The 27,921-nt window shown below is 48.5% G+C and overlaps 1 protein-coding gene and 1 long non-coding RNA gene across 3 annotated transcripts; both read right to left on the bottom strand.

Annotated features, from left to right (window-relative positions):
• RAB7A (RAB7A, member RAS oncogene family) lies at positions 1 to 20,575 on the bottom strand. Of its 2 annotated transcripts, none has more exons than XM_032698980.1 (6): positions 20,465 to 20,575; positions 4,362 to 4,422; positions 3,163 to 3,289; positions 2,174 to 2,392; positions 1,519 to 1,647; positions 1 to 1,351 (listed from the first exon to the last, which is right to left on the bottom strand). In XM_032698980.1, exons 2-6 carry the CDS (start codon positions 4,412 to 4,414, stop codon positions 1,256 to 1,258), a joined length of 624 nt encoding a protein of 207 aa, XP_032554871.1. In that variant the 5' UTR covers positions 4,415 to 4,422; positions 20,465 to 20,575; the 3' UTR covers positions 1 to 1,255. The 2 variants fall into 2 exon arrangements, with proteins under 2 accessions (XP_032554871.1, XP_032554872.1); XM_032698981.1 differs by lacking the exon at positions 20,465 to 20,575 and adding an exon at positions 19,802 to 19,822.
• A 1,145-nt stretch (positions 20,576 to 21,720) lies between these two features.
• On the bottom strand, positions 21,721 to 27,555 carry LOC116792184. The gene is made up of 3 exons (XR_004359024.1): positions 26,558 to 27,555; positions 26,119 to 26,193; positions 21,721 to 22,421 (listed from the first exon to the last, which is right to left on the bottom strand). It is a non-coding gene; the product is annotated as an uncharacterized LOC116792184 (long non-coding RNA).
• Between the last annotated feature and the right edge of the window lie 366 nt (positions 27,556 to 27,921).

Raw genomic sequence — 27,921 nt, 5'->3', positions numbered from 1 at the left:
TAAACAAGAAGGTTTGTTCTTGTTAAGTTTATTGGCATCATGTTTGTCTCTTTACATAAGAGCTCAGCCTACGTACTAGAATGTAGACCTCTGGAAAACAGGTAGAAGGGCTCCATTTAAGCAAGCTACGAACGCAAGAACAAATACCAGGAAGAAAGGAAGAGAGGAAAGGGACTAGATTGCCAAGTTTTTCCATACCAAAAATCCAGATTAGCAGTCAGTAAGAAGAAAGGGAAGATTCATAGTCCAGGTCATTCACCAAGAAACAGCTACCACACCCCAGGTAGGAGAAAAGCTCCTTCCACAGCACAAAGAGCCACAGGGACACCTCAGCTCTGGCTCCTCACGCTCGCTCCAGGATGTTAGGAGTTAAGCAGTAGGGGAGGTGAACAAATGAGGTCATTTCATAGCTGTATTTAATTTTAAATCCAATAATCCAGTGTGCATATCAATGCTGTTATGCAAATCTGAGAATTTAGATACAAGGAAGCCAGACAGATTTTTCCAGAAGATGAAGCCTTTTTGGCCTCAAAACAAGAAGGCTTACATAGTTCATCTCTACTGTACAGAATACTGCCTCTATCTGGACTCTGTGTTGCTAGCACACTGCAGGTCACAAGTGTCCTCCTCACTTTCTACACAACCTGTGTTTCAGTACTTGAACATGTAATTCAGGAATTTTACACTAATTTATACATTTTTAATTGGTTGCATATATTAACATGTACTATAAGATTTTTCCTAAAGAAGCATTACATAATACATGGATACTGTAAAAAGATCTGATTAGTTAAAAGTAACAAGCATTAACAGAGATACATACAAAACTCAACCTAGTCAGACTGAGTGCTGAGCTTGCAATGAACTATGGGTAATCAGCCTTTCCAGTTGCAGCCTTCACAGGGGAAAACACGAGACAGTTAAAAATGTATGTAACTTGTTACACAGATTACCTGTAAACAGTTTCTCTCCATTGGACACCCGGAATTAGATTCAGTTCCAAACATACATAAGAGTTTCCATTTTAAACTAAGAGAAAGGTCTGTTACCATGAAGTGTGATGTGGATGGTGTGGGAACGTGAGCTCTGAAGTGCAGGACTCAGACGCTCATGGGGAGATGGGTGGATTTTGGCAGCTGGAGATGCAATTTTTTTTTTTAAATTTCATTTTAAACACAGAAGAGGGGCTGTGTGTTTGAAGGCCTAAGTGTGATATTCGTTTGTGAAGGACTGTGCTCAACCCCTCCCTCTCCCCTCAGCAGCTGCAGCTCTCCGCGGAAGCCTTTGCTCGGTCAGTCTTGTCTAGTTTGATGGGTTCAGGGAATTCATTGTAAAGCTCCACTTCGGTTTCCTGGTGGGAAAGAAGGAGGAGTCAGTGCCACAGCTCTGCAGGCAGCTCCGAGCATGCAAGGAGCCGTTCCTGGCAGGGAAAGGCTAAGGATGAGCCCCAGGCTGCCCACGGCAGGCGAGCTCTGCAGGCAGGACCAGCGCAGGGCCACCCACCGGCTCTCTCCCTACCTGTTTAAGTGCATTTCGTGCAATCGTCTGGAAAGCTTGTTCCACATTAATGGCCTCCTTGGCACTGGTTTCAAAGTAGGGGATGTTGTTTTTACTGTAGCACCAGGCTTGCGCCCGTTTTGTGGTGACCTGGGTGGACAGAGAGCAGCATCACCACCTTCTGCTGCACAGGAAGGGGTTTTATTTCCAGGACAAGGGCAGAGACCCCTCATATCCAACCTGAGCAGCTCTGACCTCAAAGCCCTGATACAGAACACAGGAGACCAGTGCCCACCACCAGACACACCCAGCCCCAGGGCAAGGAGCACTGTGGCTGAGGGAGATGAGACCACAGGGCACAGCCTGCTCCAGCACCCACAGAGCACTGGCTTTCTCCTGTAAGAGCTTCTCAGCACATCTGGGGGAGGAGAAGCAGCTCCTCTCCTTGCATCTCCCCAGGAAGCTGCTGCAATCCTTCCACCAGTGGGCAGGAGCATGCTGTGTCCAGGGGTCTGACCTCTCCAGGCAGGAGAAACCCTTCTCCAGTAGCAGACAACATCTGAGCCACACTCAGGCACCTCCCACTCCTGCTTCCCAGAGAGCCCTCCCACGTTCCCACAAGGTCTCCCACTTCAGCGATTTCTTAAGAGGAGGTTAGTTAAGTCCCAGTACTCACTTGTCTGTTTTCTAGGTCAATCTTGTTTCCCAGCACAACAAAAGGAAAGTTCTCAGGATCCCTTGGACTGGCCTGAATGAGGAATTCGTCCCTCCAGCTGTCTAGGGTTTTGAATGTGTTGGGGGCTGTGACATCAAACACCAGCACACAGCAGTCTGCTCCCCTGTAGAAGGCAACTCCCAGAGACTGAAACCGCTCTTGGCCTGCTGTATCCCATATCTGGAGCAAAAGAGAGGGCAGATAAGCCAGCTCTACTCTGACAGTCAGTCTGCAATTAGGACATTAATTCCAAAACTCCCCACCAGGCACATACTGTCCCCAGCCAGCAGCACCCGAAGGCTTGGGAATTTCTGTAGGCACTAAGCATTCAAGAGCCAGAAACATCTTCTAAAGATAGTTGACCCTTTTAGTGTTCAGCCTCAGCCAGGGATATATCCTTGTTCTGGGCAAGCAGGACTTGGGTATTAGGGTGAGCAGGTGACCTGCCTGCAGTGCTTGGGTGCACCTGGGCTCCAACAGGGCTTTTGCTGCCTTGCAGTCTCACCATGGAGAGATGAAAGCTTCACCTAACCAGAGACATAAGCAGGCTGGCAGGTTAACACTACACCCACAGGACTTGGGGCAACACAAACAGTTGACTTGACTTAGGAGTCCTTTCCCAGCCTTTCCAGTTCTTAAACACCAGGGAAGTAAATCTTTCTAGCAAGATCTAGTTTACAGTATCAAACCCTGCTTTAAAAACTGGGCCTGGCAAAGCTGATCTTAGCTGAGCCCAAACTAATCTTTGCCCTCTCTTGTTCAGCCCATGCACAAATTATTAGAGAAGCCCAGAAGCACCTATGGCCAAGGAAAGTTCAGTGCAAACAAGGTCCACACACAGTACACTGAGTCCTACACCAGTCTGGACTACACCAGAGCAGATGCTTCTACACAAGTGGGGTCTAGGCAGCCAGGCACCCCTTGCAGCAGGGAGCAGGGTCCCTCCTTACCTGCATTGTCACTAGCCTGTCATCCACCATCACCTCTTTTGTCAGGAAGTCTGCACCTATCGTAGCCTTGTACTGGTTACTGAATTTCTTGTTCACATACTGGTTCATGAGTGATGTCTTTCCCACCCTGTACAGAAACACACACACACAAAAAAAAAAGAAAAGACTTGGTAGGCTGTTTCTACAACAACGTTTGAATTAACCACCCTCAACAGAACATCCCAGCACCCTTTGCTTTCCACAGCCTCTTGGCCTTTCAACCAGGGAAAACACACCCACTGCTGCAAGAAGGGTTCACACCAATAGATGCTGAGCCACCATGCTGAGTAAGAGCATTAGCTACCAAAGGATACAAAGGATTACATCTTGAGAAACCTCGTTTCCCCGCCACTAATCTGATCCCTTGGCAAGGAGCAGGCATCGCATTATGACCATGAAGGCAATTTTGGAAGACTGTGCCTCTGAGAAACCCATCAGAAACAGTATCTTCAGCTCTGCAGAAGGAGGTGGAGGAACAATCTCAGATCTCACATACACATCTGCTAGACACCCAGAGGTGGAGATCCTCCCCAGAGAGCCAGCTTAGAGGCTCACATGCCCTCTCCGTGGCTGAGAAACACTCCCTGAACAACAGCTTGCTGGGCACAGTGGTATAAATAAGCCTTATGTCATAGGAATCAAGTTACAGCCTGCACAGCAAGTAACCTGTGACAGTAGAGCAGGCTCCTTGCTGACAGCACAGAGCAAAGCCTCTCACTCCAAGGGGCAGGCTCCAGCCAGGCCAGGGAAGCAAAGCAGATGGCTCAGCATAGACTGTGTCTCTGACAGAGGCAGAATTTTAGGAAGCCACCTAAGATTGGTTACTAGTGATATTTTTTTTTTCAGTTAAGTGAAATACTCTTTCCAACAGCACATGTTCCTGCAGAAAGACTATTCAGCTCTGCTACTGGAATGGTTGGTCCATCACATTTCCCCCATTTAATATTGTGGCAGGACTTCAAGATGTTAAACTGCAGGGACACATTCAGGACAGAGGATAGTAAAGAGTTCTTAAACCTGTAAGGTAACACAGCTATCTGAGGCCGTAAAATCTCTCCTCCCTGCACTGCTGGTTTCTTACAGTGCATCCAGGCTGCCACTAGTCAAGAGCACTGCTCTAGCCAGATACAGATTAGCAGCTTAAAGGCTCTTCTACTTACCCAGAGTCTCCAAGGATGATGACTTTCAGTAACACTTTCTTCCTAGAAGTCATCTTTCACACTAGAAAGGAAGAACAATTCCATCAGAAACCATTAGCATGATATTCCTCAAGGAAGAAAGCAGCGAGTTTGGAGTCTGAGAAACCTGACTCCCAGCAAGGAGCCAGTGACAGGCAGGGCCCAGCACTCCTGAAACCAGACTCCAATTCAAGGCTACACTAACCAGGTGTCTGCCCAGTTCACAGGTAGGGCCATGTCAGACCAGTAGGGGCAATTTAATACCAAGAGGTAGATGAGCCAAACACTTGTCCTTTACAGTGCCAAGACCTTTCTGGATCCTATTTCCAGGCCATTTGGTGGATAAACTAGCCCAGGTCATCTCCCTTGCCTTGCAGGAGGCAGTGCAATAAATCATACCAGCTCCTTACACAGGCTAATTCTTACACAGGCCAGGAAGTGAGATGTAAGCAGACATGTCTAATGCCCACTCAAGCCTTTTTATGCTGTTGACTAGTCTCCCAGTAAAAAATAAGAAAAAAGTATGACAGCTTTGTCTAGTAGCTGTGCTTTGTGAAAGTACTGAATCCCAGTGACATGCTGTGGTTAAGCAGCTGCAACAGCCACACAGGCCAGTTGAAGAGGTGAATTACAAAGCAAACTGCCACCAGACTCCGTGGCTTTGCTGTGGGCACACAAAGCTGGCTGCTGCCACCCCACCTTCCATGGAAGGACAGGGTTACAGTGACAAGCCTCAACATTCTGCCTACTGCTCTGTGAGATGAGTTGTTTGTTCAGTTGTACCCTGCCATGATTCCAGTCCACTTTACAGGCAGGTGGCTCCAAACAGGCCACTAATGGTCTATCCAATGAGCAAGAGAGCTGAGCTCCAGAGTTCCACACTTACTTGCTCCCAGGTCTCCTTCAGGGCACTGAAGCAGCTACAAGTACATCAGCTGCAGCAGGCCTGAATACACTTCTGGATATGCTTTAGCACAGTGAGAGCAAGTTCCAGGTCTTGCCATAAGTGGCTGAGCACACCTTTCCTATTCCACACCTCTAGGAAGAGGGTGGGACAAGCCACTCTTAGGTGCTCAGCCTTGATCAGATCACAGACTCTGGTTTGGTGGTGACCTGGTCCACAACACAAGGACTCCTTGGCTTTCCCAGAGGAGCCAGAAGATGCTGACAGATGTGCTATTTGACTTCAAAAACCCTTGACAACAGGCTTCAGGTATTGAGCCCTTATGTGGGGACTTGATTACCCTAAAATTCCCATCCTGCTACACCACATTCACTGCACCACACAACTCCTCCACATAACTCTTCGAGAGCTATTCCTGACTTTCACAACTAAAGAAGCCTTCACTTCTACAACAGGGAATTTGTGTCTTCTAAGCAGCTGGGTCCTATGTGCTTCCTGGGATACACAACAGCCTAATCTGCTGAGGAACTGCACCCACTTCAGCCCACTATTACAGGAGGTAACATGCTCCAAGCTGTAAAAGCCTCTTACTAGATGCAGCCCAGTTGAAAAAGATCTTAATCATCTCAAGCTTTGAGGGTTAAAAAACATGAACTGGTTTAGCTTTTGCTATCCATGAAAGTTGCAGAAGCTGAAGGAGCACTCCTGCAGCCACTGTAGTAGTGGTGCACTTACAACTACACCTTATTGGACTGCACTCACCTCACAGTCACAGAATCATTTAGGTTGGAAAAGACCTCTAAGATCATTAACCCCAACCGTTAACCCAGCACTAACCCGTCAAGCCACCACTAACCCATGTCCCTCAGTGCCACATCTACAGAGCTTTTAAGCACCCCCAGGAACAGTGATTCCACCACTGCCCTGGACAGCCTGTTTCAGTGCTTGACAGTGCTTTTGGTGAAGAAATTTTCCCTCATGTCCAATCTAAATCTCCCCTGGAGCAACATGAGGCCATTTCCTCTTGTCCCGTCAACTTGTTAACTGGAAGAAGAGATCGACTCCCACCCGGCTACAATCTCTTTTCAAGGAGTTGTAGAGCCATAAGGTCCCCCCTGAGCCTCCTTTTCTCTAGACTAAACAACCTCAATTCCCTCAGGTGCTCCTTGTCAAATCTGTGCTCCAGCCCCTTCCCCAGCTCTGTTGCCCTTCTCTGGACAGCACTCAGCACCTCAATGCATGATTTGCAGTGAGTAGCCCAAAACTGACCCCAAGATTCAAGATGTCTATGACATACAGCAGGCTTTTCCTCATCCTTTGTCACTGTTGCCCTCCACATCTAATAAAGTATGGGGATTCCCCTTAGCTCTCCTTTTGTTGCTAATGTACAGAAATACTTTTTATTGTCTTGTACAGCAGTAGCCAGATTAAGTTCTAGTTCGGTTTTTGCACTTTTGGCTTTCTCCCTGCATAACCTCATGACATCCTTGTAGCCCTCATGCATCTGGTAATATATCTAGATGGGAAACACTGCTGAGGACATAACAGCCAGGGGCTGTTGAGGGAGTGGCAGTGACAGGTCACCCACAGGGCTCATGCTACCCTTAGATGGGTGTTAACAGATACCAGAGAGTCTGTACAGGATAGTTTCTCCAAGTGTAAACACCTCTCTTTTCCAAGGGACTGCATTGCTCACTGATCCAACTGGCAGCCCAGCAATACAAGCCAAGACAGAATCAGCTGAAAATTGTCAACAACACCAACATTTAGTCCTCCTTCTGCTCTTGCCAAGATCCACGCTCTGTCTTGTCTCCCCTACAGCCGGGGGAGAACAGACCACAGAAGCTCCTTCAAGCAGCCTGCACCTCCTGTGTCTGCAAAGCACATAACACAAGCGACATTTGTGCCAGCCAAGCCAGAGACTTCTGCAGCACAATCAGCCCAGGTGGAGCAAGGAGTGAGCAGAGCTTTGAAGCAGCCTAAAGACAGCTGTGTACACTGAACTGTCATGAAAAACATCTGTATAGGTTCAGATCCAGTGTGAGTCACCTGATTTCCTCAGGACAGAGGAAAACAACTCACCCTCAAGTGCCTGTGCCAGAACCCAGCATGCTCCTGGGCACTGCTTCTATTTTCTTCAGAGTGTTTTCAGTATCACTTGCCACTGGCTACTGCAGCTCGCTGCCTCCTGGTAGTCAAAGCAGCTTTGGACCAGCTAGCATTAGTTCTCTTGCTTAGGGAGAGATTTGCAGAGCCCTAAATTGCAACACTAAATCTCACTGGATGCTTATCACCCAAGTTCAACACAGCCTGAAGTCCCACCGAGGAGGGAGGGAAAACTGCTCTGTCAGGACTCATTACCTTGGAAGCAACTCAGCTGAGCAGCCACCTGCAGACATAGGAAGTCGGTCTGAGTCAGAGCTGACTCTGCCTCCCTGTCATAGCTGATGGGCTGCCCAGCAGTGAAGGGCTGTCACTGCCTCACCAGCACCGGTCAGGTGAGACACAGCTTCCATCCAGGTGATGCAACGGATGTGAGCCAGAGCACAGAAGGAGCTGCCTCAGCTTGGTATTTGGTTTGGGCCATATGACAGTGAGGAATTCCAGCCCCATCAGGGGCCAGCAGTGGACATTGCCCAGTTTTACACCCCTGTTCTACTAGGCTTGACTGATGCTGCCTTGAAACTCAGCCAGTTGATGGGCCAAGCCCTCTTATTAATCTTCTCATTGAAGGTATAAGAAGACCTAATACAAGAAGAGAACACATCTCCAGGTCCTGGAGAAAGTACCAGTGTTTGAGCTCCTGGAGCCTTCCTATAGAAGGAGACCCCTCTAAGTGAAAGCAGTAGAGCTGCTCTTTACAGCAGCATCTCTGCTAGTTCCCTCATCCTCACCATGCTCTGTGTGGCTGAGCAGGTCTCCAACAGCAGCTTCAAAGCAGCTGTTTGTCTGTGCTGAACAGACATCTGACTGGTCCTAGTGAGGCCCTCAGTTTAGATGGATTGAATACACCCTCCTTACCTTAACAAGGGTTTCTTATGAAGCAACCTAAAGGGTCAAACCACTCCAAGGGCAGGATATGTCTCCTCCAATGTTTGCTTACAGACACAAGTGTTTTTAACAAACTGAGGTACTCTAAGTGCAAGACACCAGTGCTCTCTGAAAGTCCTGTAATTGAAGTCTTACTACAGTCTTAACATGATGCAAAAGACTTAGATGACTTCAGTTCATACTAAGCCAACAGCAAACACAACATCTTTGTGGCAGAGAATGTTTCCACACGTTACAGTTTAAGCAAGCTCAGAAATACCTCAGTCAATCCTGGTTACAGTTGCTGTGTCTATAGAATAAGGTGCAACCAACAAACCCTGAGACAGGTTCAGTACTCAGATTTGCTCACGTGAAGTCAGAGGCAATTTATGATATTCTCTTGTTAACACAGGCTGTTTTTCTCACATTACATGGCATTAGTCACTACTGCCTGTGTCCCAGAAATGAAACCCACATACATGTTCTAAGCTACACAGATCTCATTTCTGATGAACCTTTCTAGTACAAAATCAGCTATGGAAGACCAAGAAGAATACAGTTTTAGCTCACAGAAGAAGCAGGTTTGAATACCTGAAGGAGCAGTTAGTTCAGATGAGGAGTTTCCCCAGTCATACCTGCAAGAAACACTAAATTACCGAGATAATTTACTGAGGTAAGCTGAGATGCTGGCTGTGCAGGGTTTCCCCCATGCTCCTGCAAAGAAGGAGCTTGGCTTGAGTTGGGATCCCACTGACTCAGCACTAAGACTACTTTGCACTATATAATGCAGCTTGTCTGTCTTTATGGTATTTGATATAATTATTCCGGAGCAGCACCCTGTCAGAGGCACACACGCCCTTCAGAGGGCAGTGTGTGAGCTCACACGGGACTCTCATCCAGTCCCAGGAGCATTTCTGAACAAACACTTCCTTTTTCAGAGGTACCATGAAGAAAAACCTGTTTGTTAAGATTGATCCAAGACATCAGTTGTGTTTTACACTGTGTGAAGTCTCCCACAGCGAGATCACCTGCATGACTGCTCTCACCACAGCCTGCCAGCAGCACACCCAGCTAGCTCTGCTCAGGAGCCACCAGACACTTCACATCGGCCAGGAGACTAGTCAGCATCATTCCTCCTCCTGGCCTAACTGGTGCCAAAGGAATGACACAGCTGTCTCCAGTACAGGAGAGGAGTCCTTCCACTTGACTTTTAATGCCGATCCTCTAAGCAAACAAGCCATTAATAATATGCTGACCCTCATGAAATTAAGCTGGTACAGCACACTCTCTTCTGCAGTTCTGTTATAACCTTTGTAAGGCTCAACTGCAGGAGCAGCAAGGGAGAACCTATAACACCTGACCTGCAAGTGTCACTGTCTTACCTGATAGGAAAGGAAGAGTCAAAAAAACTGTCCTATGAAGCTTCATAGTGCTACAGCATCACAGATGCAAGAGCAAATAAAGCCTATGCCAAGTCTAATTAGGTTTCCCTTGTTTCTTCAGAGTACATTGCAACTGTCCTTTTACTTGCTATATTAAGACAGCTGCTTTAACTCAAAGCAGAAATGGATGGTTAAGGATTCCTTAGAGATTTTTACATGTGTCAAGTCACAATGCAGGCATTTTAATATTAATCAGGTTGGTACAAGCAAAGAACAGTAGGAGCTTGCATTGACCAGACCTTAGATTAGCTACCCTTTAACAGAAGTAGGCCTTGCAGGAGGAACACTGTAGGTTGCTCATGCACAGTTTTAGAAACCATCCAGCCTTGGGGGGAATCTTACCTCCATGGAGCTTCCTAAGCAGCAGCATACCCTTATCAGTTCAAGTCACAATCCTAACATATTTAAAGAGATTGGAAGAACTGGGATGTTTGACCAGGAATTCTCTGGTCCTACATCTATCAGGCTGCCATCTGCACCTTCCACTAGAAGCCAGCTGAATGCTGAAGCGAGGCTGTTGGACTGCACCTCTTGCCTTGTGTCCTCTGCCAGGAATATTCAACACCATGCCAAGAAAACACAAATCAGTGGGTGAGCAAGGACTGAGCAGAGCTAAACAGTGAGGCACCTACTGCTGCTCCCCTGACCCAGTAGACAGCAAAAGAGTAAGCAGGTGTTCCACACAAAGGCCTATTTGAAGCTGAAGCACTGCAGGCCAGTTCTGGGTGCTGCGGCTGATAAGCAGAGCATTCACTTCTCCACTGTATTACAGGACCTTCAGCTAAAACACCCACCATGGACAAGGTGATCTGGATAGATCAGGTCTCCATTAGGGCACACATGACAGTGGGCTCACCACAGTGACCAGACTGAGCAGAAGACAGGCAAACCCAAATACTGGAAGAACCTTCTGCCCTGAAAAGCAGAAAAAGTGCCCTAAAATGCAGCTAAGTGCACTTTTGACACAGAAACAGCACCTCTACTCACTGTTCTCTTGCATGGGGGAAGCTGCAGAGAAGTATGTCTCTGTACTACACCAGAGAACTATTTTTAATCCCTCCCTCCCCCCCCCCCCCGCAAGGGTTCTGCATTTCTTCAAGGAAACTGAAGCTGGAAAAATTATTCAGGACCAGCTCAGTCAGATTGAACCAGTTCCCTCTCAGAAGCAGCAAGTTCCCTAGCATGTTTGGGACCTCAAGGGGTTATTTCTGCTTAGATCTTCAGCCACTGAAATAAGATGGTCACTGAATGCTTATCCTGTTCTTAGACGATCAAGCACATATCACTTGCCCTATGGTCACACTGTACCCTGCCATGGTTTAGTTAAGGCTTTGAGTAGACATAGGAATTTGCTCCAATTCAGCTACTCTGAAAATGCAAGGCCTCATCCTGAGGAAAGGTAGATAGTCTGTGATTGCCATTAGTTGACCAGGATTACAGTTCCTGGTTATAGTGTCCAAGTGGTCCAGACATCCTTTGAACTGAAGCCTCAACCTCCAACTGGAGCAGGAGCCCAAGGTGGGGCTGAACAGCTTTACCAATTACAATTTAACATCATCATCATGTTTCCTCCTAGCTGGTCACAAAGACATTGTGTCTACTATAAGTAACAGAAGTACACAAAGCTACAAGTAACAGCATGAGCAGTTCAACACAAGTACTTGAGACCATTAGATTATCAACCTTCAACATCTGACTTGCACTCTCCCGAGAGTGACACAAAGCCCAGGAGCAGGGCAGAAGTTCTGCTTCTTTTCAGTTGGGCAGAAGGCTCAGCATTAGCCAGAGGTCAATCAGCAGGGCCTATTATCTCATATCAACATGGCTTAAGAGGTGTCAAGCTGCCTTCAAGGAAGAAACTAGAAATAAGGCTGCCTTTGAATTTTTTTTTTTTACTGCTACAGAGCCTGCATATTTTCCTTACCACACTCGAGCGCTCTACAAGTGGAGCACATGCCCAGCATCCTCACACCAAGGACTACTACAGAAGCCCAGAATTTATAACAGCAGGTTGAATCTTGCATTGACAGAGGCAGCACAAGCAGGACAGTACTTTCTTCCACTCCCACGACAGGTCTACAAGTAGCTCAGCTTCCCCAGCTCACCGGAAGAATCCATTGAGGAAAGCCTCACACTTAGTGGGGACACATGCTGGCTAAAAAGGAAATTAAGAACATCTTGTCATTCAGGTTGACAACTTGCAAGAACTGTTCTCTGTAAATGGGTTGTTTTTTAGGGCAATGGGCTCCTACAGTCCATACACTCAGAGGTGCTTCAGAGGTGCCCCCAGGCCTTGCTGATGTACCACAGAGCAGCAGTCAGCTCCAGTGAAGCCCACACCAAAAGCAGCTGGCAAGATATTCCTGTGACAGCTTCACCAAAGGGTACACTCTAGCTGCTGCTGTATCAGTAGCATCTCAAAACTTCCACCTCCTTCCTCCCCACACATTTATGATGCTGTTCTAACCAACATATTCCGTCCTGCTGGTACCCAGCCAAGAGCTCAAGCACAGCTCATCGTTCCCTGCTCAGGAGGAGCAGCTCAGCTGCCTGCTCCTTACTGCAGCTCCACCAAGAGCAGGCTTCTGTCCAGTTGGTACCTTTCCCAGCCAGCCCTGTGAGGCAGAAATTACCTCTGTTCAGGGAGCTGGGAGCATCAGCTACAAATTAATTTTTGATACCTTGTGTAAAACATTATATTGTAAACTGTCAGGTGTAGGTATGCTGTCCAGTATATCCCACTCCCATCTGAGAGTCCTAAGCCAAAAGCTTCACTTGCTTGAAGAACAGCCTAGAGCTTTAGATGCCTGCTAACACATTAGCTCAGATCAAAATAGAATCTTAAAACATGTTTCAGTACCCCAGAGGAATTGGTTTTTTAGACTACAGCTGTCTGCAGTAAGTTTCCAACTCATTTTGAGGGTGGAGTTACAGCCTCCAGTCCTGGAGAAGCTGCTCTAGAACCAAACAAAGCTCAGGAACCAGCAGCAGCAGCAGCAATCAGCTGTAGCTCAGCCACATGGTTTCGACTTCTGCTCACTGTCTGCTTCAAAATGAGCACCAAACTGGTGTGACACGGTGCTAAAAGCCGACTGACATGGTCTGTGAGGCAGCTCCCAGGTGGAGATGACACCAGGCCTACTCACTCTGCTGCTGTTCATGGATAACATGCTCTTAAAACAGCTCAGTGCTAAAGAGAGAGAATGATGGGGCAACATGCATCTTGGGGAAATACGCAGGAAATCCAGCTGGGAAGCAGAAACTCTGGAACAGCTTTGAGCAGAATAGCCTCTTGGTGCAACCAAGGAAGCTCCAGAGCCAGTGCTGGGTAAGACGCTCCTTTCAGTGGCAGTAAGGTTTTAGCTTGCCCCAAACATACCCTCAACACCCAGCCAAAGACTCTATCATACATCCCTGATGTGGACAAGGACTTGAAGGTCACTGAAAGAGGACATGCCAATGGCCAGCTTGCCAAGGAGTCCAGGTGACACAGGGAAGGCAGAAGCAATGCCACCAGTAGGAGCCATGTCTGCAGTGGAATCACAGGACTTGCACATGAGAAGGGGTCTGCCCTGCCTGAGGTCTCAGCTCAGCTATGGCTCCCTCAGGGTTGAGATTTGGAAAGCACTGCATTCCTCAGAGGCACTGGTGCGTATGATCAGTCAGGCTCAAAGCCCAAGTTCTTGAAGCCAAGCTCTTCAGTCCAAGCCTCACTGATTCACAACCCTGTTACACCTCCTGGCATTTCTCCAGATCAGAGTTGCTTTATGCCTGCACAATATTTAAATATTAGCTGTGGAACTGAATAAGTTTCTTGCTGCCATAATGAATTGTGACTCTACCCTAGAAAAGTCCAAACTATGTAGGACTAGCCCCAGTCCCCGGTGCCAAAAGTTGATCTCTACTTGTTTAGGTATCACAACAGCCACATTCTCTTGAGGAGGTATCACGTTGATCTGGCTATGTGGTTTGAAAGTAGGAGCAAAACAAGCATGAAGATGCATTTCCTTACAGTACCATGGCAGATGTTTCTCTGTGTTCAATCAAACCACCAGTGCACTTAGGAGCACTGGGAAAGGTCTGGAGGTAATTTCTTGCTGTCTACAGGAACACTACTTCACCCAGACTCTGCTTAGCCTAAGATCACAGGAGCACATGTAGGATCTCCCAGGTGATAAACGCCCTGAGCCAAAGGGAGAGAGGGAAGGGAGCGCAGAAAATGCCCCCAGGGATGTAGCCAGCTATGCTGGGCAGTCACTCTAGGTGGAACACTTTGCTTCTCAGGAACCTGAAGATGATCACCATCTCCACAGGTGTAGCAGGTATTGGGAGACTGCAGCTGTGGCAGGACAGGAGTGCAAGAAGTTCCTCTTGGAGTCAATGCCACACAGTAAGAAGACCAGGATTCCCAGAGAAAAAGCCAGACCTGCTGAAGCAGCAGCTTTCAGCTTACAGGAAGACAGCTCTGTGAGAAAGCCACATCCACAAGTTTCAATGAAAGATGGATGTTTCCAGTCACGAAGTTTTAGTCCACCAGTTCCTACAGCACCTAAAGGACCCTTACTCCACAGGATATCTTCCTCCCAGGAATGGGCAGACATACAGAGCCCAGACTGATAGCAAGCATCTCAAGATCTTCAGCTATCCTTCTCCTGGAGGCTCAAAGTCATGTCATTCAAGGATCAATATTGCTGTGCCCCTATCTTCCCAGAGGAAGCAGTTCCCCTGTAAATCCTATAGGCTTTCAGGTAGTTCCCAGCAGATCTTCCCCAAGGATCAAGCTGTTACAAGAACAGGCATGCTTGCTTTAACACCCCTCCCCCTTTATCAGAGCAAGCTCAACTTCCCCTATTCTGCCCTGGGGGAGACAATCTCAGGATGTGGGAGGAGAGTAGAGCACATTGCTGGCTGCTGGGAGACACTAGGCAACAAGCCATGTGTCTTGACTAAGGGCCTTGCCTATGCAAAGCACTGCACTACACCAGCACAGCTTCCATGTTGCCTTGCCTCTACCAGAACAGCCTCCTTGGTGGACAGCTTTCCCATCAGCAGGACAAATCTTAAACTGGAGCAGAGCTACAGTGCTCATACAGCCCAGTTTATACAGTCCTGTCTGTCAGCCTTTTGGCACAGAGCCACCCAACAGTTTCAGTAACTCCGACACGAATACCAAGGCCCAGGACGGTTCTCACATCCCCACTGACAATTCCCCCATTGCTTTCTGTAAACCAAGCACAGTGCCAGGGGCAGCTGGCTTTTAATCTGCATTTCCAGAAGATAAGACTATCGAATTCACAATATTGCAAGTCAGCCACGCCACTCAGAAACAGTTGAGTTGTTAGATCTTTACCGTATCTGACAGTATTTTTCAAGTGTTCAGATTAATTTCTAGTTTTGACTACAGCCTCCTAAGTTTTCACACATTCTTGTCATGCTTTCAGTTTCAGAAACATAAATAGGAGGTGTTAGATAACTTTTGCAGTGGTAAGCAAAGCACAGGTCTTGGACCTTGGCAGTGGTAAACAAGCCCTGGTTATCCACTCCGGGCTGTTAGCTGCCACAGTTCCTAGAGGCCTGGAAGGAAACAAGTGACTGGAAGGAGACTTTGACCAAGTCAAACAACAGCCCTCGGGAGGCCTGCCAGACCCTGTAACTTACACCTGACATTCAAGAGTGAATATTGTCTCTCTCTTGCAGCATGAGAAGCTTAATAGAAGAGAAGGGACAAATACTGATGGGAGATCCTACTGCCAGACAAGCAGATGTAGGGAAGTACAAGATCAATACTAATGGCAAAAACCTTACTCCTCCTTCCAGAAGGTCCTGTTCTCAGTAATGAATCTTCTAGAGAGGAAGCTTCCTCTAGGGACAGGTTGTAATCTAAGAACTACACCTTGATCTGCAAGCAGAACTCTTGATCCTACACACACTCAATACCTCTTACTATGCTAATACAGTCTGCAGAGCAGGATGGACAAGTATTTCAGTATCAGTCCCAGGATGAGAGTCTTAACAGGTAGCTTGCCACCACAGCTGAGTCAGTGCCTAACAAGGAATTCCTACTATGGATACTCAGTTTTACACTCATACTTCATACCCTCATACCTCCTGCACAGATCCTGCGTCAATGCTTTATCACTTCAGCTATTCTCTTGATGAAGCTCCACAAAGGGCCAATAAAAACCTCACTTGCATGGCAAGATTAAGACAGCTCTGATGGCAAATGACATCTTCTTGTTAGACAGAGGGAGAGGTCAGGCCTAGGCATGCCTCAGAACCATCTCATTGCTCATGCCTGAGACACTGGCAACACTGTGCCAGTTTGGACTCCAGATATCATTATCCATGTCTGGGAGCTGAGTGACTCAGCCCACTTGAGGGAGACAAGCACTAAGCAGGTTACTTTCAAGAGAATTCTGCTTCCAGCTGGAAAGAGATCAAGGCCTCAGCACAGATTTGTTAGATAAATTGGTAGCCCCAGAAACCAAGGTCCAGGTACTCCAGGCAGGTTGGCTCCACAGGCAGCTCCAGCTGCTGGCCTTCACTTTTGTCCACCACACTTCACTGGTCCAGCCTGTCTGTCAACTGACCAAAGTTACAGTATGAAGTGACACAGAACAGACTCCAAAAAATACAAGGGTTTTTTAACTGACATTAAAAGGATCTACTTGATTTCATTTAGCAATTCCTGCTTGAAACTCCTGCAAGTACAGTTACATACAATTAGTCATCTTAAGTTGGCATTTTAAATGGCTGTGGAGAGGCATGAGCAAATCACTCACTACATCAGCACCTTTAAATTATACAAATAGAAATCTGTGCCACAAGCTTACGCTTCAATCCCATCTCAAAGGCAGTGCACCCCTCCTGAAGTTTCACTGCCCTGTAAAGACAGCCATGGCCTCAAAAACAGGTTTCCCAGCAGGAGAAGTCAAGGCTATTCGGGATCAGCTGCAAATCAACACACTCCAGTGGCCTTGATGAGCTTGCTTCCCTCACCAGGGTCACTGACCATGAGATAGCAACAGCAGTGTTGACAAAGCTTCCCCCACGGACGGAGCACTGGTTGCTGGCACCAGAGAGGAGGAGCAGCCTCGCAGGAACAGCGCTCACAGCAACAATGACATCACCACGGCAGATCTCCACCGAGCAGAAAATGCAGCAGCACGCTGGGCTTGGGAGCTGCATCCCCACGAACAGAGAGCAAAAGCAACAAGCACGCTGGAAGGCAGAGACCAGCCATGTGACAGAGGGGTATCCCTTCACCACCTGCTATTTCTGAGCAGCACATGTGCAGTCACTGACCTTGGGCATTCATTCGCAAGTTTTATTCAAGGTGCATTTAAAGAGAAAGAGGATCTTCAACAGAGCCAGTAACTGCAGAACGGAACATGGTATATCAACTATTGTCATTCGATTAATTAGCCACACCTAATTCAGTTCTGAGATGCACAGCTCGCTTTTGGATTGTTGCTGCAGAGTGTGACCCTTTTATCCTCACAGTCTCCTCTCACAACTACTTCTGAAGGCAGACTGTTATACAGCAACTACAAAGGATCGTTTTAGGAAGCTGCAGGGGGAAGCCAACTCAACTCTAACTCATCAGGCAATTAAAATGCAATTATCAAGACAATGCTGTGCAAGTATGAAGCACTTTAGTATCTGAAGGACACAAGATTGCTGTCAGACAAGCAGCACCCAGGCAGCTTGTGCCCAGTCAAGTTCAGCATCTAGGTGAAGTCTTACCTGGACTACCTTCTGTTGAGGCAACAAGCTTTAAACTACACTGCAGCACTGCAAAAAATTCGTAGGTCCATCAGGCCCTAGTAACAAGGGCTTAAGAGTAGGTCAGGTCACAGCTGAGAAGTCCAGAAGACATAATGGAACATTGCAGCACGCAAGGTGAGGGTTCTATAGTTGTTTATCAAACGCCCAATTTACTTCAGTTACTGAAGAAATTGCTGTATTATAACAACAGGGACAGGCACCAGTGAGCCCATATGAGCCACCAGTTTTAGAGAATGCAAACATCCAAGCACCCTATTTCATAGCTCTTATTCTCAAGCTAAGGTTTGCCAGGCAGTCTCACCATGCAGCATTTAAAAACACACCCTAATCAAGCATAGGCAATTTTGTTTACAGCCAAATGTTAAGTTCTGCATAAACTAGTCTCATTTTCACATAGAAGTCAGACCAAAATCCCATACATGTTAGAAACAGAGTTATTTATAGTTTTGCACAGATGGATTGATTGTAATTGTCATGTTTCCTCAAGGACAAGCTTTGCCAGAGATTTGCTCCAACAGGTAATTCACACGACCTTCCAACACAAGAGTCTTACAACAGGAGCTTTAGGGAGGTGCTGCAGAAATTGAATCTGAGAACCCTCCTGCCCTCAAGCACTCATTTTGGGTAGTAAACCAAACAAAGCAGTATATTCCCAGGTCACTTCAGAGCAGAGCTTGTACATTTTCCACTTTCAGTTAAGGATTCAGTGTCGTAACATGTCTGTGCTTCTCAAAGAGTTTGATTCCCTGGCTTTGGCAGGAGGGTCAGGATGGCTGTAGTGCAGTAAATTCTTAGCTTGGCACCTTCAAGGTACAACTCTTGGGGTGCCACGTTCTCCATCTCTTCTCCCTGGTGACCAGTGACAGAACCCAAGGGAAGAGCGTGAAGCTGTATCGGGGGGGGTTTAGGTTGGATACTGGGAAAAGGTTCTTCACCCAGAGGGTGATTGGGCACTGGAACACGCTCCTCAGGAAAATGGTCACAGCACCAAGGCTACCAGAGCTCAAGAAGCGTTTGGACAACACTCTCAGGCACGTGGCGGGATTGCTGGGGTTGTCCTGTACAGGACTAAGAACTGGACTTGATGATCCTTGTGAGACCCTTCTAACTCAGGACATTCTATGATTCTGTGCTGAACTGTCATTAGGGTATTTGAGGACAGGGACCACTGCATGACATCACAGGGAAGAAGAAAGTTAAACGTAGCTACTGCTGTGCATCTTATCAGTTATACTTCTCACTGCAGCCTGGGAGAGCAAGAAACCGCTACTGGATTTCAGAAGTTTTCCTTATTGAGAGGTCAGATTAACCCCATCTCACAGCTTTTCTACACCAGAAGTAAAGTATTAACAGCAACACAAAGGAAAAAAAACTAAGGCAGTAATTGAAAGTAACAGTATTAGAGCTGCTCTAATTCTGAGGACTCCGGCCAGGCATGGTGGGTCCACTCATTAGTGCATGGAGGGCCAGTCATGTGTTCAGTCAGCTGTTGGGAGTCACAAGGGGGAGGGGGAGAGACAAGTATACTTGTTCTTCCTGAGTAAGTACAGCAAGGGAGCCCTGATTATTTAACAGGGAATATTCAAATGACTCCACCCACTTTAACCTCAAATTCAGCTCCTGAGAGAGCAAAGTATGTTGACTCCAGCAGCCTGGCTCTACTGGAAGCACAGCCAGGATGCAGCTCCCATCACACAATACTGGTACCACCACAGCCTTCAAGTCATAGCCAGCCAAATACCATGGCATAGCTCCTTATGTACCACTCCCCTAAAAAGAGAACTCTCCACTTCCCCCAGCCACAGTTCCCACACGGATATACAAAGTGTTAGGCATAGGCCAGAGCTGGCCAGCCAGTGGCAAGTGCTGAAAGCTTTAAGGCTTCCATATTGGCAAGTGTCAAACAAAGAACAGTTTGCTTACAGCTGGGAGGACTTTGTTCTGTCATGTGTTCTCAGTTTACATACAAAAACCTCATACACACATATCACAACAGCTCTGTTCATCAGCAAATATTTTTAGTTTTCAGGGAGAATTCCAGCTTCGACTCAAAAGGTTTGGAGACACTAGGCAAGACATATTAATTTGGATGCTGAGGTTACCTCTCTTCGGATTAAGACAGCCTTTTCACTACTAAAATAATCCCTCTATTTACAGGGAGGATAGTGCAGTTGCCCTCAGCACAACCATTAGGCATTTCCATAATTATTTGTCTATATATACCTGGAGACTAATAACGCAACTACCACTTAATTTACCTTCTTATACACTCACAGTCAAAAGCACTTCCAGCATCCACTCCAATACTTCTCCGGACTGACTCAGGCTTTACACGCACCAACAGCCACTTTCGCAATAACTGCCAGTCCCCTCGGCCGCCTGCTCGGTCACATTAATCGCTCCCAGGGCCGCCGGTTCATCCTAAAAGCGACACCCACCGACCCCCAGAGCAGCATTTCACCGCCCCGGCCCAGCGCCCCCCCAAAGCCTCCCCGGGCTCCGCGAGGAGCTACGGCAGCACCGCACGGCTCAGACAATGCGCTCCCTCCCCGGGAGGCACCGCTCGGGCCTCCGCGAGCCCATCAGGCAGAAGAGGCTCCACAAAGCGCAGGCGAAACGCGCATCCCGGGAGAGGCCCGCGGGGAGGGGCCGCTTCCCGGGGAGACCCCCCTGCATTGTCCCGGGGTCGCGCCAGGCCCAGCCCCGGGGAGCTCGGTGTGGGGGGAGGCAAACGGGCCGGGCCGTGGTGCGGAGCCCACCGGGAGCATCGAGACAGCGCCGAGACCGCGCCACCGCCCCGCCGGGGCCGGGGAGGGGCCGCCAGCGGCGCCCCCCGCCCGGGGCGGAGCCGCCTCTGCCCCCCCGTCGCCGGCGTAGCCGTGCAGGGCCCCCCCCATTCCGCCCGGTCCCCACGGGCTCACCTGGTAGTGCTGCCGCCGCGGCCCGGCCCGATCGCTGCCCCCCGCCCGCCTCGTCCGCTTTAATGGGCCCCGCCGCCCCCCGCGCCCGCTTCCGCCTCCCCGCCGGCTTCCGATCACGGGGCCGCGCCGTCACCGCCGCCCGCCACACGTGACCGCGCGGCCCGCCCGCCATCTCGCGCCCTGTGCGGGGCGCGGGCCCCGCCGGAGCCCGGCGCTGTGCTTACTGCGAAATAAATGTTTATAGTGCTGTCCAGAGGGGACCTGCCTCCTCCGCGGCCTCCGATCGCACGAGGGCACCGAACACCACGCCCCGGGCGGAGGGGAGCAGGAAGGGGCTGGGGAAACCTTCACGCTTTCCGAAATAAAAGATGGGGACACAAGGGCGCGAATCTGTCCTTTGGTCTTCTCTGGAAGGTGTTGAAGAAATAGCAGGCAACTGCCTGCCTCTGCGGTTAAATTACTATGTGGGGGAAAAGCGTCTTCAGTGAGGGCTATTAGAAATAAAGAGGTTATATTTTAGAATATATATATATATTTAATCTCAGCTGTGGTCTGGAGTGGGGTAGTAGCAACAGCATTTGTCAGGAAAGAAGATGAAAGTAAAAAGATGTCAATTGAAGACACATTCAGATTGATTATTCAGATCAATAGTGCAGGCAAGTAAAATGGGACTGTGTAAATTCTCTGGACCTTAGTCCATGGGGTACAAGGTTAAATCCATATTTTCTACTCTGTTGACAGTGAGTTTGTTATTCAGCAACTACTTGAATATTGTCATGCATTCATCCAGCTTGTGACTGTTGTGGGTTTGGGTAGCCCATGAACTCAGGAGAGCAACCAAGGAAAAAGAAGCATTTTTAAAGCTAATGAAAGAGATAAAAGGACCAAAGCTACTTATAGCAACACTAAAAAGAAAATCACAGAATCATTAGGGTTGGAAGTGACCTCTGGAGATCATCCAGTCCAGCCCCCTTGCCAAGGCAGGGTCACATGGAGCAGGTGACATGTCCAGGTGGGCTTAGAATGTCTCCAGAGAGGGAGACCCCATGACCTCCCTGGGCAGCTGTTCCAGTGCTCTGCCACCCTCAGTGTACAGAAGTCCTTCCTCATGTCGAGGTGTAACTTCTTGTGTTGTAGTTTATGGCCATTGCTCCTCATCCTGTTGCTGTGCACTACCAAAAAGTGGTACTCACTTTTGAGATATTTATATGCATTAATGAGATCACCTCTCAGTCTTGTCTTCTCCAGACTAAACAGGCCCAGCTCCCACAGTCTCTCCTCATCAGAGAGATGCTCCAGACCCCAGAGAAGGGAACTTGTAACACCTAGTTTGTTAGTGGTTTTAAAGGTGTCCCATTAGATGCAAAATGCTATAGAAGAACCTGGTACCAGTTAAAACATGGAGTGGACAAAAGAGGAGAAGCTTTGATTAGTGAAATGATGGAGAAAACCCTCCCAAACACACAGGGTTTCTTTGGATGGGGTGGAAAGTACCCTCTCAGCTCAGCCCCAGGACTGGGCCCTGGGCACATCAGCAGCTGAGATTGTACCAGTCCCTTGCCCTTTAACAGGAGAACCACATGCTGGGTTCTTAAGAGCAGTAATTAATAGCAAATTACAGGGTGTTCCTCAGCTCTCTTTCCCTTTTTTCCTTTCTTTTTTACACAATATGAGAAGCAAACAAAAGCTGTGAGTGAAATTTCCTGCTCTACCGCACAGCTATCCTGGCACCACCTATTACAGACCTTTGTTATGCAGAAGATAATTCACACCAAGTTCCTGTGCCCCTTGCTCTTGACGTCACCAACAGCTGTTTTCTGATCCCCTGTGGAAATGCACCATTTTCTTAAGCTGATGAGGCAATATCTTACCTGCCTTGAAGAACACACGAATCCTTGCTCTCGGGAGGATCAATGTCAGCAGAGAGGTCCCTGCTATCGAGGCTGGGTGCTCATGTCTTGGCACGGATGAGAGCGACATTCGCAGTGGCAGAGTGAAAGTAGAAAAACAGTGGTAACAGTGGCAAATGGAAGTATTGAGCTGTGGCTCTTGAAGGGACAGACACACACACACCCCTCCCCACCTGCATAAACAGGTGGCCTTGTGGACACCAGTGCTTGGTGCCACCCAGCACACTGATTTTCACTATCCTTCAAAGGAAACTGTGTTTCCTCATCTGACCACTTATTTGAAAATATCAAAACTCAAATGAAAACCCATAAAAATGGATCAATTTGAATCCCCGTGCCAGTTGTTCCATATCACTAACACTGCTCTGAAGAAATCCGTTCTCTATCCTTGAAAGACCTTCACACAGGTGAATGGATCTATAGTGACAGGTCTTTAGACATTTACCAGTGCAGAAACCTCAACCTATTTCATGGACTCGTTCTCTAAACCAGGAAGTAAGAATGTCTCCTGCTTTTTCTTCCCTTTGTGTCATCTAATCTCTATTTACTAATCTTCCTGGTCCAATTAGAGGCAATAAAACATTATATGTCTTACACCACCTCTTTGCTTTTGTCCTTGGACCAAAAGGGCCCCTCCTTTTCCCTTCTCAGTCCACGAGATGACGGAGTGAACAGCAGTACAAAAACACCTGCTAGTTGCTGATTTTGGAAGGGCCTGCAGAGAGGCCTAGGGCAGCACATCACATCACTTTAGCTGTAGCATCTACAAATCCTTGACATGAACTGTGAACGTCTGACATTCCCCATGGTGCTTAATGCATTCACCCTCTTCTACAGACACACAGTTACCTCACCTCTGGCCATCTCTGACATTAAAAGCTTTGGGAGCTATCATTCCCCTGATACTTGTCCAGCATGTTTCAGCTCTTCAGATGCAGTTCCTCCTCCTCATTGCTGGGCTCAACCCTGGGACCCTTCTTTGTCTCTGTGCCCAGAAAGGTGTGGCACCAGCCCACAGTCAGAAAACTGACTGTCCAGAGATCCCTGTGTGTAGCTGTCCTCTCTCAGCTGGATGTGCAATGCTTTCCCTCATCACCTTTGGCCTTCCATATCAGCTTCCTCAAATTATTATAATGATTTAGCTTGCTAAAATTATAAAAGGGAACTAAAATGCAGTAAACACGCAAGTTCTTGCTTTGGTACACCAAGCTTTGTCATCCTGTATCTTGTCTAAAGCAGATGCCTGCTTCTGCTGGCATTCTGTTCATTACAAATCTGCTATTGCCATGACCATGTATGCATTTCCACCAGCAAGAATACAGCCATATTCTTTTGCCTGCCCTGTTCCCTTATTCCTGCCTATAGTACAAATACTGCTCTGGTAATCTATGAATGCTTTCACCTTTGCAATCCTCAGGTGATTTCCAGGCAGCAACACATGAAAGCAAAAAGGTAGCTCTGGACAAGAGTTGGCCACCAGATACCAACTACAGGAAGCAACTGCAATCTCGTTATCTCATGGCAAATCTCCCGTCTGAGGTGCACATTGCACATAGTACAAAGGATTAACAGCATCTGTGCTCACTGATAAAATGCATCTGTTGGAGGATGAACATCTTAAAGACAAAGCACTGATACAGGATCTAAATGCAGCCATTGAAGCCTGAGCCCCACAGAGAGGGTGGGGACCAACCTGCAGTGCTGCAAAGCCTGATTGTGCCATGTTCCCTCACACCAGACACAGGAGACATGAGCACACAAAGAAAATGGCTTAGGACTCTTTTGACAGCTTCCCCCTGTTCAATAGCAAGAGCCACAAGATCACTGCAGAGCTGTGATCGCTTTGATACAGAGAGGTGGCAATGCTGGCACCTTCCCTCAGCTGCCAGCTCTCTCCCTGAGATGTGAAGGTCCAAACCTCTGCTCTGCCTTTGAGTCAGCCTCCTACAGAGACTGTGGACAACATGCTGAACACAGGGGACATCCTTAGACAAGTGTCTATGCTGGCCCTGGCAAGACAGGCAGGGAGAAACAACTCCATGGTCATGGTGTAAGATGGGCACCACATAGCTTTGCTCTTACCCATTTGGCTCCTCAATAGTTATCTGGAGCCTTGACTGGTGGAAACCAAAGACCCTGGAAAGGTCAAGTGTCACAGGGAAAAGGATGGCCCACAGGTTCTAATGGCCAACACTTGGGCTCGGGGCAAAGAGTCGCCCACATCCTCTTTATAACCATAATCCCATGAGGCTGTCACAAAAATAGTGACAATCACCTGAGTCCCCTGCAGGTCTTCTAGCTGTCCAGCCTCCTCAGCTACAGAGGTTCCCCAACATCAACACTTTCCCACTTTTACAGATGGTTCTAAATACCAGCTAATTGGTTTTTTACAGCCACATTGGAGGTATGCAGGCTAATTTCATATGATTGTTCTCCTACTCAAATGGAGAAGATGATCCAGGGAGTGAAGTAACTTCCCTGAGGCTGGAGTGAGTCAGTTACTTTGTCAGATCTGCGTCCCTCTAAACAGGAACATTTCTGAAAGGCTTTTTAAACCATAGGAATGGTATAAAAATAGGTACAGAGAGAGGTGAACAGCCAGCACAGAACTTCATAGGCCTTTGCAGAACTGGCCTTCCTTCAGGGATCAAGGTTTTGTTCAAGCAGTGTGTTACCAAAGCAGCAGGCTCTGCAAGCTGTTACTTACCAAGCACTGAGGCCTTCACAGTGAAGGTCTGGTGAGCCTGAGACCTCTCAGCTTATGACACAAATGGCTTTGAAGCCATGGGGACAGGCAGGACAGGCTGATGGCTGGCAGTACCTGGGACACTGCAGGACCCACAGCTGGTGCCACTGCTCCTCTCTGCATGGGGTGTTGTGCGATGGGGTGGACCAGCCACGTGAGCTCTGCATCCAGGTGTTCTGTGGCAAAGGTGGCCATGCCATGCTGTTGCTGTACCCAGAATGTGTCACGGGACAGGAGCCTGGTGCCACGTGACCACTGTGAGTGGGACACTTTGTGGAACAGGTGACTTGTGTGTCGCTTCTTCCTTAGCAGTGAGTCAGTGCCAAAAGGTATCCCAAAGACAGCATTCCGTGGGTAGGAACCAAACTGGCTGCACTGCAGCACACTCTCCAGGACCTGCAAGTCCATCCTGGATTTGAAGGGACAGGGGTTGCCTGCAGAGGCCCAAGGAGCTCCTCTGGGACCCTCCGTGGGAAGGACATGGATATGTCTTACAGTGCAATTCCCTCCTCAAATGCCAGCCACCTCTGCAAGCACAGGGTGCTGCATATTAGCTTCAGATCTATTTGCCTCAGCTCTTTCAAGTGACAGATTTTCGCAATCCCCTCGTCTGCTCTAAAAGGAGAAGTAAATCCCGTATCAATGGCAACCACAAGAAGCTGGTATAATTTTGAGTACATGTTTTCAAAGACGGTGACAAAGATACTCAGCCTTGAAGGATAAGGGTGTGTGGGCAGTTAGGTTTGCTTTGCTTTTATCTTGGACGACACTTTTCAATGCCTGGTGCCTCAGCAGCTGCATTTCTGACCCCGGGGAGTTATGACTCACTGTTTGCAAATCCCTGAGCCACCAAATTGAAGGTATGCCTCACAAAGCACGATCCTAAACTGAAATGCTTGTAGGTGGGTGTTACAGCTTCAGTTACTCTGTTCCAGCACTCATGGTTGGCTCCATATAGGTGCCCAAATTTCTGGCGAATAGAAATCAGCATCTCTTACTTTGTTTAGATAAGCAGGATCTCTTTGGGCTTCTCTCCTTCAGTGAAGTTCTCAGCCAGTCTGCGAGCAGTCAGGCTACAAAAGAGGCATTATCCCATCTACACCAGCACAATGCCAGCCTAAGGGACATCTGCTCTGCCTAACCTGCACTCCTGCCAAATTGCTTCAGACACCAGGGCCATCCCAACATCAGAGCTGGGGCTGGCCAGCTGGAGAATAAGGCTGTCTTTTTTAGCTGCTTTCTGGGTGACCTGTGTGGGGTTAAGTGAGGCACTGGCTGCCATCCTTTCTGTTGGAGTGAATCAGTTCTGCTAGCTCAGCAAAAACCAATGCAAACATCTTATCAAGTATTTCTTCGCAGGAAGGCAGGAGAGCTATTTGTGAGAAGCCCGAGACCTTCAGAGAAAGGAACAATAACAAATGATCAAAAGATCCTCACATTTCTTTTTTGCTTGATCATTGGTGTTTTTCTTATCAGGAAAGTGATTGCATTCACTGCTGCAGACCAGCACTGTTCACAGAGGGTTAATGCTCCCTTTCTTTGGGTCACACATCAAAAGACCTGTGATGGGAAGGAATCACCAACAGCCATCTGGCAGGGCATGATGAGTTTGTCTCTGGGGAAGGGGCCACTGCTGACCACCACACACATGCACGCTGAGGTCCATGAAAAGCTGGGCTTGGGTCAGAGGTTTTGATTCAGCCTGGCAGGGGCTCAAGGGCTGCCTTTGCAAGAGAAATGTATATCCCAGCTGGCACTTCACAGAGCATCACCCAGGGAAGCCTCTGCCAGCAGATTACAAAATTTACTAACCTGGTGAGAAATCTGCATTATCTCACAGCAAGCACTGCTTGAACACAGGGCTCCTGGAGGGAGCAGAAGAGCTGTCAATCTGCAAATGACCCCCTCTTGCTGCTGTCAGTGGGATCCTCAACTTCCCGCTGGCTGTGGCAGATCCTGCAAAACTAAGGCTTTAAAATCCACGTTTAAACTCTACAAGAACAACAGGCTTCTAAGTAGGTACATCAGCAAGTGCTTTCATTTCCAAAAAGAAGCTGAGAAAGAGGAGTTGCTTCATGCAACTCAGTTATTGTACTGTGTGGCCAGTGACAATTCCTCGCCAGGCTTCACTACCACTAAGGACAGGATCATGGCCCAGGGACTGTGCTGTGCTCAGGTGGGTCCTGGCACCACAGGACCTTAAAAGGGTCAGAAGGAAAAATGCAATAGCACTTATAGAGAGATGGGCACTAAGTCCCACTGCAGTCCCCTGGCACCTGGGCATTGCATCACTGCACACCTTCTCCCTCACCTCCCGTTCTTCACCCCGGGGACAAACCATCTCCTGAAGTGACCCCAGGAGAGGCCCTGCACGCCCCAGAGCCTGGCAGGCTGGGGGATGGCGATGACAGCGGGATGACACACTGAAACCCGCAGATCCCTGCAGCGCGAGGTGCCCGTTACCCACGCAGGGCCGGGCGGCTGTTGCCCATCACAAACGGCCCGGGGATGCCGCCTCACCGGGGGCTTCTGCCAGGATCCTGTGAGAGGGGAGCAGGGCCCTGCCCGGCGTTAATTGATTAATTGTTGTCACCAAGGTGCGGCCGCAGCGATCGGGGCGGGGCTGGGGGCGGGGCTAGGCCCCGCCCCCGCGGCTCCCCGGGCGCCCCCTGGCGGCGGCGCGGGGCCATGGCGGGGAGGGGCCAGGGCCGGGGAGACGTGGCCGGGGGACGAGGGTGAGGCTTTTTGTCAGCCCTCAGAGCTGCAACCGGCTCCATCGCCCGCCCAGAAGTGGCACCGCT

Source organism: Chiroxiphia lanceolata, chromosome 11 (genome assembly GCF_009829145.1).
Source record: "Chiroxiphia lanceolata isolate bChiLan1 chromosome 11, bChiLan1.pri, whole genome shotgun sequence".
Classification (NCBI taxonomy): domain Eukaryota; kingdom Metazoa; phylum Chordata; class Aves; order Passeriformes; family Pipridae; genus Chiroxiphia; species Chiroxiphia lanceolata.
The sequence above is the reverse complement of the archived record's forward strand: the minus strand, read 5'-3'. Positions and strand labels throughout refer to the sequence as shown.

Coding starts and splice junctions, on each gene's coding strand:
- RAB7A (XM_032698980.1), bottom strand. CDS start 4,414: ATGACTTCTAGGAAGAAAGTGTTACTGAAAGTCATCATCCTTGGAGAC. Junction 1,648..2,173: donor TTGACCTAGAAAACAGACAA/GTGAGTACTGGG, acceptor CTGTCCACCCAG/GTCACCACAAAACGGGCGCA. Junction 1,352..1,518: donor CACGAAATGCACTTAAACAG/GTAGGGAGAGAG, acceptor CTTTCCCACCAG/GAAACCGAAGTGGAGCTTTA.